Source organism: Onychostoma macrolepis, chromosome 04, assembly GCF_012432095.1.
Source record: "Onychostoma macrolepis isolate SWU-2019 chromosome 04, ASM1243209v1, whole genome shotgun sequence".
Classification (NCBI taxonomy): domain Eukaryota; kingdom Metazoa; phylum Chordata; class Actinopteri; order Cypriniformes; family Cyprinidae; genus Onychostoma; species Onychostoma macrolepis.
The window spans coordinates 35,471,109-35,483,608 of NC_081158.1; the positions used below are offsets into that span (position 1 = coordinate 35,471,109).

General features: G+C 35.1%; 1 protein-coding gene across 1 annotated transcript in view; it reads right to left on the reverse strand.

The window, feature by feature from the left end:
* rerg (RAS-like, estrogen-regulated, growth inhibitor) overlaps nucleotides 1-12,500 on the reverse strand; it is a 24,948-nt gene that overhangs the window by 9,918 nt on the left and 2,530 nt on the right. The window contains exon 2 of the mRNA XM_058774391.1: nucleotides 12,428-12,500. This exon is cut by the window's right edge and continues 56 nt beyond it. Within this exon, the coding sequence (XP_058630374.1) occupies nucleotides 12,428-12,488 (61 nt within the window). The 5' untranslated portion in view covers nucleotides 12,489-12,500. The remainder of the gene's footprint in view (nucleotides 1-12,427) is intronic.

A 12,500-nucleotide genomic window follows, 5' to 3' on the forward strand; every position in this document is an offset into this window, starting at 1 on the left:
TATTTGAGATGCGATTAATCGTTTGACAGCACTAGTGGCAACAAGCTGAAATAAACTAAATTCAAGTTTTTTCTTTTCAGATATTGTTTAGTAAACTAAATTCATGTTTTATTTAAAATAAAAAATGCATAATAAAATAGGTTTCTTTGAAATAATAATACATTTATTTTAAAATAAGTTTAATTTTAACTTCATATCAGTTAATGTTTTTGTTTTATTTCAAAGGACTAGTTTACCCCAAAAATAATCATCTTCATCTTTTCATCTTTTTCTTCTGCTAAACACAAAATATTGTTTTTGTTCTTACGGTGGAAGTCAACGAGCCCCAGTTTTGTTTGGTTCCCAACATTTTTGTGTTTACTAAGAAAAAACAGCATGAGGCTGAGTAAACGATGACAAAACGATCATTTGTGAGTGAACCAGTCCTTTATTAAAAGCTGAACAACAACAGTTAGTAGTAATAAAGAAAAGAAATATGCTTTTCATGTGTTATTGTAGATACTTAATGATATAAAATGTTTAATAACGGATTAGATTTTCATGTGCCTTCATACGTATTGTGGAAAACTGTATACCTGTATAAAACTGTATTTTTTTGCTCCCTCAGATTCCAGATTTTCAAATAGTTGCATCTCAGCCAAATATTGTCCGATCCTAACAATAGCTTATTTATTCAGCTTTCAGATGATGCATAGATCTAAATTTCTCAAAAATGTACCCTTATGACTGGTTTTGTGCTCCAGGTTCACATTTGTAATCGTTTGTGAAATTTACGGTGAGAATTGTTTCTACACCAATTATTTTTCCAGTGTAAATACTGTAGATGATATGCTTTAAAAGCTTTTAGGCATTTAAGTCTTTAGCTTCGTTTTTTCTCCTGGGAAAAACAGTCCAGAGATGTTGATGACATCATCTGGTCCTCGGAGGCGGGGCTTAAAACGAGAACTTCCCTCATCCTAAAAACAGCTAGAAATCTCAGGTTAGTTATATTTTTGGAGTCTTTTAGTTGGCGTCTTTTGTCTATTTATATGATGTTGTTTCGTTTTCATCCTGACACATTGTGTCTCTCTCTGATAGCTGATTCTGATATGTGTTGTGTTTGGGTTTGGTGATGCATCATGTGTTATTTTAAGTCCAGACTTCACGGATATGAATCATCTTCTCAGATCCCATTCAGAATCTTTGTGTTTGACCCACATTTCTCCATCGTCAGGTCAAGAGACTGGCGCAGATACTCTGACTCATTGATCGGGGGGTGACTGTGCTTATATATGATGAATGAGAGCGATTGATTGCGTCAGAATTGGATTATGAAGACAAGCACGCTGCAAAAATTAGGTTCTTCGTCAGTATTTCTGTCTTGTTTTCCAGTACAAACATCAAAACATTATCAAGTATCTTGTTTTAATAATGTTCAGATATTTGTACTGGACGACAAAATAAAATACCGCATAAGAAAATGACTCTTCAGTGCATTGATTTCTGGGAAATGAATCGCTCAATATAATAGCACAAGCATGAATCAAGAGAGTGAATGTTTGATGTTCTGGTGTCTGTTGTTTGTTAATGTCATTAGACAGACACAGGCCTCGTTATCATCAGTGGATTGATTCATTTGTGCCGATGTTTGTTCGCGGAGCTGCTCTCATTCTGGTCAGTTTGGAGCAGATTTATAATTTTCCAGCCGGTTAGAATCAGGGATCAATGGATCTCATGTTCACTGTTATTCTTCCCAGAAACTCTCACAGCAATCCCAGCATGCCTCAGTCCGAGCCGATGAAGAGCTCAATTAGCACCGGGGGGTCTGAATGATTGATTCGTCCAGCGAGCATCGACGAGCCACAAACGGCAGATCCAGAGCAGCGTTTATTCAAAGTCTGTGTTTGTGCTTCATGTGTCTCTGACCATCTGTTCGCAGCGTAAACAGATTTCCGTCTGAAGACGTTGGAGTCACTTCCTCTCGCTGAAGGTCAGCCGCCTCTGTGTCCTCCAGAAGCTTCCCAGAAGGCCTTTGGTTGGCAGACGCTCTCTTAGGCACGTTCATGCTCCGCGTTTGCTTGCGATCAGGAGCCAAACTGAGTGAGATGTCATGTGTAGCAAATCCGAGCAACTATCCTGAGACATGTTAAATCAAGCTAGCGACACGCTAAAACATAACAATGTACTAAAACATGTTAGCAACATGCTAAAACAAGATTGCAACTCGTCAAACATGCTAACAGCATTTTTAAAGCATGCTAGCAAAACATGCTAGCAACATCCTAAACCATGTTAGAATGTCAAAAAAGCTAACGATTGTTAAAACATGTTATCAATGCACTAAAACATGCTAACAACTTGTTAAAAATCAGAATTGAAATGATAAGTCACAAAAACCTCAAAACTTAGCCCTTGAAAGTTAACTTGTGATATTTAATATTTTCTGCGTTTATTTCGACTTTTTATCACAATTTTGACTTTATATCTTCAATTTTTTAGTCTATATCTCAAAATTCTGAAAAAAAAGTGAATTGTGAGATAAAAACTCAGAATTGCAAGGGAAAAAATCTGAAATTTCAGATAAAAAGTTGCAATTACAATTTTTTTATTCTGTGGCGGAAACGATCTTCCATAACATTGCTTTCTCTAGAAGTTACAGTTTTGTATATTTACGTGCATACAGGAGCCAAACTGAGTGAGATGTCATGTGTAGCAAATCCGAGCAACTAGCCTGAGACATGTTAACATGTTAAATCAAGCTAGCAACATGGTAAAACATATCAATGTACTAAAGCACGCTAGTAATGTGTTAAAACATGCTAGCAACATGCTATACAAGCTTGCAACTCATGCTAACAACATTTTGAAGCATGCTAGCAACATCCTAAACCATATTAGAATGTCAAAAAAGCTAACGATCATCAAAACATGTTATCAATGTGCTAAAACATACTAACAACTTTTTAAAACATGCCAACAACATGCTAAAACAGGTTAGCAATTGGCAAAACATGCTATCAACATTAGAAATCATGTTAGAATGCCAAAAATGTTAGCAACTGTCAAAACATGTTAGCAATGCGCTAAAACATGTTAGCAACTTGTTAAAACATGTTGGTAACTTGTCAAAACATGCTAGCATTTGGCAAAACAAACTAAAAATATGTTAGTAGCTTGTTAAAATGTGATAGCAAAGTGTTATAACATAACACTTAACAACATGCTAAATGTTCAAAATGCAAGCAACATGTTCCTAAACGTGCAAAAACATGCCAGCAGCTTGTTAAAACATGCAAATGTGTTTAAACATTCTAGCAACTTAAATGTTAACTTGTTCAAACATATTAACAACATGCTAAAAGATGCATGAGAAACATGTTAGAAAAATAACTTAGCAATGTGCTAAACATGCTACAAACATTCTAGCAATGTGTTAAAACATGTTAGTAACATTTCTTTGACTGCCTTTGAATTCTCCGAGTAAAAATTTCAAGCTTTTCAAAGTTACTTTAAACTTTCAGACGTGTGTTTTTGTCAAGCCAACATCAAAGTTGATCAAACTGTACTTTACATTAATTGTACATCAATCAGCGTTCATCAGACTGTATCAGAAATAAACATGGCCTCTGTTTTCCCTCGACGCTCATTCACACTTTAACGCACAGAAATAATTATACGAGTGAACATCGTCCGTTCCAACAGCCCTTAATGTCCACAGCTGCTCTAGACATTCATCATGACGTTTTTCCATTAAAACCTTTACTGTTGACTAAACCACTGCAATATAATCACGCAGCAGTGCACAGATGTCATATTTCAGCTTCATCTGGAGCAAAATTAAACCCATTATCTCAGCATATTGTGTGTAAAAGGTTTTCTGCATTCATGTGCTAAATGAAATATCGTAAAAACGATTCCTAGTTGGAAACTGGACAAGAACTGTAGTGCTGTAGTGACTGTTATGTTTTATTCATTTTTCCCTCAGCATCTTCATCATATGGAAATTGCGACTTTTTTTCCCAACTAACAATCCAGACTTTTTTCTCGCAATTCTGCGAAGTACAAATACATAAACTTGAAATTGGGAGAAAAAAAAAATCAGAATTGAGATAAGTCAGTTTATATCTTACAATATTTAATATGTAATGTTTTCTGAGCTTGTTTCACAATTCTGACATTTTCTCACAATTTTAACTTTACATCTTCCATTTTTTAGTTTATATCTTACAATTCTTTTAAAAAAAAAAAGTCTGATTGCCGAGGAATTGCAAGGAAAAAAAAAATTTGATAAAAAGTTGCAATTACTTTCTTTTCTTTTTTTCTTGCTTTCTCTAGCCGTTAAAGTTATGTATATTTACATACATAAATAACCATTTAATGCACATTGTGTGTATTTTTAAGCATTTATTTGACCAAAACATCAGAATCAGCCAGCTAGATGAAGCTTCTAGATGAATGTATTGAATAAACTGCACCGGTTTATATGATTGTTAACAAATATGACACTTCATTTGATTAAAAAAATCCTTTGGATATTGATTAAAATGCATTTAGGCTTTAATATGATTTGATGTCTCTTCTTTACAACAACAAACCACTTGAACGCAATTATGACTTCAGAAGTGAGTAACAGCCTTGTGTATCACTCTTGTGCTGTCATGTGATGATCTCTGTCCAATCACAGCACTGTTGTCATAGATTGATTTTTCTTCTTCCTGTCAGTCTGGTGACTCTCGCTGAGCCTCGTTATGCAGATATCAGAGCCTAATTTAATTAGTTAGTGTCATTAAGGCAACACTGAAACACGTGTGACGGCTCTGACTGATGTTTGTGTGTTTATATCAAACTAAAGCGGCTGCGATTGTGTTAAAAGACCTTTCGAAACTCCAAACATGCAGCAGCAGATAATAATGAAGTGATCTGATTAAACACTGAAGCTCGTTTACGCTCATCTCTGGGTCTCGCGTGTGTCCGACTCTTACAAACAGCAGAAGAATAGAGTGCATTCACATCAGCCCTGTGAAGAACCCTAAGTAGGGCGCTTAAGCAGCTCGGGTTTCACACACTAGTGTAAACGACACGGCTCAGAGACGGCAAACGCTCACGGCGATCACGCTTTCCCACACAGCTTCACTCTATAACCGCGTTAATCAGTTCAAACACATCTCACTACTGATTGTAAAGTGAGGGTTTTTTCACTCAGATATATATAATACAAAATACAACTAAAACTAAAACCACAAAACCATTTTTGTTACTTAAAATATAAAAAAACTAGCCAACTTGCCATTTTTTCATTTTAGTAAAATAACTAAAACTGAAATAAAAATTAATGAAAACTATATTGACATATTTAAAAAAACTAAAATTAATAAAACAATTATATTAATTAAGAACAATTAATATAAAAATATTAAAAACTATGAATTGTTAAAACATTTATATTAATTTAAAACTAATAAACAGTATATAAAATTACAAAAAACTAATAAAAATTGCGAAAATACAACAAAAATTTTGATATTTTTTTAATTAAAACAGAAAATATAAAATTACAAATAAATTAAAAATATTTATAAAAAATTATAATAGTATCTCAGTTATACTAAAATATCCCTGATTCATACCAGTTTTTGTTGATATTTTGGAATGTTTTTTTCCAATTCCATTTCAGTAGTGTTCTGTGTTTTGTCATATTTTATTAGTTTTTATTTAAATGTCTACATTTTAGTGTTAAAGTTGTCAACATACTTTAATTTATTTCAGATTATGTTTATTTCAAGTAACAAAAATGTTTTTTATGGTTTTAATATGGTTTTAGTTATCTACACTCTCAGAAATAAAGGTACAAAAGCTGTCACTGGGGCGGTACCTTTTCAAAAGGTACATGTTTGTACCTAAAGGGTCCATTTTGGTACCTTAAAGGTACCATATTAGTACTTAAAGTGTACATATTTGAACTTAATAGGTACCTTTTGAAAAGGTACCGCCCCAGTGACCGCTTTTGTATAATAACTCTGATTCAGACGTGTTTAAGTGTCACTTTAATGCGTTATTGGGCGTTTATGTGCTTGAAATGAAAGTTTGACTCTGTGACTGTGTTTTTATGATTTCAAACTCATCAAAGTTGTGTCTGTCAAAGGTTCTGATGGTAAAGTGTTTTTTCCTGTGATAGTTTGGTATCTAATGACATTCAGATGTGTTTGTCACTTTAATGAACAGATATCAAACTGTCTCATCGAATCACATGTTCCACACACATAACAGCGCTCCAGTGAACATCTACAGATCCATTAGAGTGACACACCTGTAAGTGTTCTCAATAGACGTCTTATTAGCGTTGCGAGTGCTAATGGATGTGTGGGTGTGGATGAGTCACATCAGCTGCAGGAAAACACTCGTAAACACACACTCCAGCTTGTGCGTGCGTGTGCGTGTGTGTGTGTGTGTGTGGGCTGATGTGTTTGTATGTATTTATTTTATTTCCACTGAGAGGTGAGCGGAGCGGATGTCTTGTTCCATTAGAGACGATCTAATAGTGCTCCAACACCAAACACTTTCTAAATCTGCGGACACACGCAACACTCTAAAAATACTCAATCTGACCGAGAAACGCCTACTTTGACAGGAAGAGCAGTTTATTGACATGTGCAGGGATGAGTCACAGTCTGTTCGGTTTTTATGCATCATTCAGATTACAAGTTGGCAACCGATATGGATTTTTCATGGCCGATATAGAAGATATCATAATAAATCATCAATTGCTTTAAATTTCATTTGTTGTATTTATTTATTCTACATAATATATATTTAGAAAATAACAAATATGAAAATAATTTAATTTGATTTAAAAAGCGTAGTCTACTACACATGCATACTTCTATGGAAGCCCGTTTCCGCCACTGAATAAAAAAATTTAAAAGGTTATTGCGACTTTTTATCACAAATTCTGATTTTTTTTCTCAGAATTGCGTGATATAAACTTGCAATTGCGAATTAAAAAGTCATAATTGTAAGATAGAAACTTGCAATTCTGAGAAATAAAGTCACAATTGCGAGATAAAAACGTGCAATTCCGACTTTTTTTTCTCGCAATTGCGAGTTTATATAGCGCAATTCTGACTTTATTTCTTAGAATTGCAAGTTTATAATTTTCTCAATTCTGCGAAAAAGTCAGAATTGCGAGATAAACTCGCAATTGCGAGAAAAAAAAGTCAGAATTGCGAGTTTTTATCTCGCAATTGTGACTTTATAAATCCTAATTCTGACTTTATAACTCGCAATTGTGAGTTTATATCACGCAATTCTGAGAAAAAAATCAGAATTGCGAGATAAAAAGTCGTAATAACCTTTTTTTTATTTTTCATTCAGTGGCGGAAACGGGCTTCCGTACACTTCAGAGGATACAAGTCATATTAAACGTTTATTAGCTATTCGACATGCTTGTTTAAATGAAATGTGCGTTTGCTGAATGCTGATGGTAGATTTTCTGTTTCTAATAATAGTAAAGCAAATGCTATGATACTTTTTCATATAACGTTTACTTGCATTAGAATTTATTTGTTGTAATTTTTAGTCAGAAATTTTGCACAGAAACACTAAACTTATGAAGACAGAGAACTGGAGTGCCACGATCTCAGCGCTGTCAAAATATAAGTCCCGCTTCTGACATATTGGTCACACAGAAAAAAAAATTGTCCTACACCAACTCTACACCTAAACCTACCCCTTACAGGAGACTACAGGCATTTTTAGATTTTCAAAAAAACTTCATTCTGTGTGATTTATTAGCTTATTTACCCGTGGAGACCTCAATTTAGGTCCCCACCGTGACAACAAGTCCCCAAGAGTCTGTGTGTATTCAGGTTTAAATCCCCACCTGAATAGAAAAACAGGTACACACACACACACACACACACACACACACACACTCCGCAGGTTTGGTGGCATCAGTCTGTGACTCACGAGTGTCATTATCCTGCGGTCATTATCTGAACAAGAGCTCTTCAGTATGTAGATGGACTTCCTCGTACATGATGATGATTCAGCCTGTATTTTCAATTCAAAACAGCTAAATGTATCTAATTTAAACACTTACATCACATCTCATACTATTTTACTGTTAAACCTGAAGCGTTGCACTGGAATTCATAGAATATCTATGAATCTATGAACAGCAAAGCTCCGCCTACTTTGATCTGATTGGTCATGTGGTTTGCTATCTGTGAATGGCAAAGCTCCGCCTACTTTGATCTGATTGGTCATGTGGTTCGGTATCGGTGAACAGCAAAGCTCCGCCTACTTTGATCTGATTGGTCATGTGGTTCTGGTATCGGTGAACAGCAAAGCTCCGCCTACTTTGATCTGATTGGTCATGTGGTTCTGGTATCGGTGAACAGCAAAGCTCCGCCTACTTTGATCTGATTGGTCATGTGGTTTGCTATCTGTGAATGGCAAAGCCCCTCCTACTTTGATTTGATTGGTCATGTGGTTGACTATCTGTGAACAGCAAAGCCCCGCCTACTTTGATTTGATTGGCCGCCTCAATCATTTTGACATTTACAATCGCAGTAAGACCAGCCTAAAGACATAACTATAAAACTTTCTGTCATCCTAACAATAAACAGCATCGTTAGAAATATCAAATATCCTGTAAACGTGTGTTTTTAAGGTTACACTTCTGACTTATTCACTTAATCTAAAATAAAGTCATATTTTGGAACACGGCACGGTCCTCCAGCGTAAAATAGGTCACGTTTATTAGCCGATAAATCAGCCATCAGCCAGATTCATACGGCCATTTCCTCCACTGTACGTGTGTTATCTTTAGCATTTCCTCGCGTCAAAGCACACAGACCTCTGAAAAATGTCACCTCTAATCACTAATTTCATTGCTGCTCCGAAGTTCAATTTCCTGCGCGAGATGTCAGCCGCTGACGTGAATAATAGCATATAATGGATTGGTTTTAAAATGCTTTTAATGTTTCTCTCTGCTTTTGTCTGGTGTTCGGTGTGTCTGCTTCAGTATTACGACCATAACTCTCCTCGTATTATTGCTGGCTGATATTTATGAAGTCATGAGCGTCTGGCTGAATCTTTGGTGGTCTGAACGTTCGGTGTGAAACGCTCCTCAGCAGCATCTCCATCACGGCTCCGGACAGATTAACCAGCATAACACAAACAGTCACATTTTTTCCGTCGTCTGACTGCTCCGTCTCAGACTGATGACCTGAACTGCACTCGCAGTTAATGCAGAAATCACACTACCTCCTTTCCTGTGTGCTATAATTAATATCAGACCTTAAAACGGCGATTAATCAATTTGCATATCAGCCAGATTCAGATAAGTCTGGTTTCAGGTCGCACAATCCGGTTTTGAAATACCATGTCCATCCACTGGCGCAGATTTGAGCTGGACGCTCACTTGCCCTTCTTTTAAGATCATTATTTTACACTTTATACAATGATATATAGCAGGGGTTCTCAAACTCTACATTTAAAGGTCCAAATCTAAATTTTCATCAATGTCAAAGGTCCAAGCAATTGGTTATTACAAAACTTGTTTTGCATAACAAATCATGCATTTTTTTGCATTCAAAATACATTAATAACAATTTTATTTATTTATTTTTGTGGCCGATATGTTTGGCCGATTTTCTTTTTTTCCCCCTTTATCTCATAACAGAGAGTAAATGTTTATTGCAGGGCACAAGATTCATTAATTCACAGTAATAATACATGGCTCAAAACTTAACCACCTTTTCAAAACAGTTCTGAAGCATGCTTTTTGTTTATGTTTGCTAACAGACACCAGTGTTTCCCACAGACTTGTAAATGCAAATTCATTCTCTGCCAGCAGGAGGCGCTTTTGGAGCAGAAGATATAGCGGTTTCCCTGGTAACGGCTGTGATCAAATCAGCGCTACTTTATCAGACATGACAGTAAAGATGAAATGAAAACGAAATCAAGCTTTTCTGAAGATGCTCGGTTCTTTTCAAAGATACGGTCATATAAAAACACCCACGCTGAATTTTGATTTGTTTATTCAACCAAGTAGAAGCATTTTTTTAACCTTTATTTATACAGCGCTTTTAACAATACAGATTGTGTCAAAGCAGCTTTACAGTATTAAATAGGAAAATAGTGTGTCAATTTTGGAAAATCTATTTGTGGCGATCAAATAACTCAATGTCAACACTGGACACAGCTATAAGTCAAATGGTCATAGTGATAACAAAAATATAAAAAATGTAACTAATATTACACAGCGATGAAGTGTCGTCAAACGCCATACGCTCACTGGATGTCATGACAACAAGGAAAACTTTAAATATCTTGCCTTCGCTTTCATTTCGGCTCATCTCCAAAAATACATAAAAATCAATAAAATGATTTACAAGTTTAACATGCGTTTATCAAAGTAGTAAATATAATTAGTGCTCTAGTCTGGAGTCTGGACTTTGAGAAGCGCTGATATATAGTAACTAAATTAAACGCAGTTAATGTTAATTTAATTTTATGGACTGTTTGCTCGACCAATCATTGTACCACTATGACATTTCTGAACGAATCAGGTGAGTGATTCAACAACTAAATTCAAAACGGCATACTAGTAAGAAAATTTGCTTCGTTTCTGATTGAATTCAGCCATTTTGAATGAATCAGTGACTCACTATCAGTGATTTCAGTTTAACATTTAAAGCATCATTTCATAGTTCAGTATATGCTATATGTACCACATTAATCTTCTAACACGTTTGCAGTGTAAATGCATTCATGCCATCTCTAAGCTGCATTAAATACTGCGTAAGTACATCTATATCTGCCACTTCTGCAGTTCAAAGATGGATTTTATTGATACTGATTTCATTTGATTAGAAACAGTCCTAAAGTGTCTCATTCTAATTGCATTTATTAAATACTTATATAAATGATGATGCATACATTTAAAGAGAAACGTGCCCTCATAAAGAGTAAAAAAAGTCTCTGAAATCACGTTTAAGGGGGAAAATATCATCCCTTATTTTTGTCACTGGTTTAAGAATATATTTCACTTTTTATACTGGCTTCACGATTCCGGTTATAGAAATAGCCACCAAAATAAGCTTTGGTTAATGTGCTCCAGACCTCATACCGATCTCGTCTCTCTCTCCTCAGTTCAGACGTCAGTATCCTTCCAAACACAGTCATAAACGCTCATAAACTGTGTGTGGGCTGATGGACACACTGAAGCTCATCGTTTGCACTGCGAGTTTTGCGGTGTTATTTTCATTGATCTGCACTGTAATGCGAGGCAGAACTGAATACAGTTGCCATGGCACCTGCCAAACCATTCATAACACTCAACTGTACAGGTATGAGACACAAACACACACTTCTGCTCACAGTCAGACCGTATGTGACCCAAACGCTGACGCCACACGATGAGGAGAGACTCTCCAGCTCCAGCACACAGCGTTCAGACTCAGATCCGCTCATTTCTGTGCTTTTAGGTTTCAGCTGAACTCTAAACGGCAAAAATTATGTTCTTCCTCACTATTTCAGTTTTGTTTTCCAGTAAGGATTTCTAAATGTGATTAAATTAAGATACGTTTAGTGGAGAAGCAATTAAACGACTGAAGATATGAAGTCTTGTTTTCTGAAAAATGTATCGAAATTAAGTGAGTTTATGATTAAAAGAGGAACAGTTTCCCTTAATTCAAAGGGAAAAATTATTATTTTTCTTGTTAAATAACATATTTATTTAAAGAAATAAAAATTATTTTAATTTTAAAAAGTATTATGTTTTAGAATTTATTTAAAATAAAAATATAAAATTTAAATATAAGATATTAAGACTTGTTTTCTAAAATTAGTTGAGGTTATGATTAAAACAGGAACAGTGGGATCGGAAAAATAACAAAACAATATCAAAATTAGGTGAGTTTATGCTTAAAACGAGAAAGTATCTGCCAATGGGGTCAGAAAAATAATCTTGTTTTTTCCTTTGAACTAAGTTTATTTTTCTGAGCCCATTGGCAGATATTTTCTCATTTTAACTTGATTTTGATCTTTTTTTTTTTTTTTTTCAGAAAACAACTTAATATCAAGTCATTTAGTATCTCAAGTAAATGTATCTTGATTTAAGGACGCTGGAAAACAAGTCCAAAATACTGAAGAAGAGCATCATTTTTTGCAGTGTTTAAGAAGGTACAGAGAGGAAAGCTATAATTCAAGCCATGCATTTTTTGTAAAACAAATTAAAAAGTAATGTAAATCTAATGGAAATTGTGTTATTGGTCTTGAGTAGTCTTAAATTTACCTTCATAAAACCTGCAGAAACCCTGTAAACTCACACTAATGCAGCAGGATTGTCTAATGGAAATATCGTCTGGTTGTGCACATCAGGGATGGATTTACTTTATCATAAGATCTTCATTTACTAAGTATTAACAGAGTTATCTCTCACCTGACTTTCCCACCCCTGCTCTGCCAAACACGGCCAGCTTCACCTCTGGACTCTTCGCCATGACGACGCACAC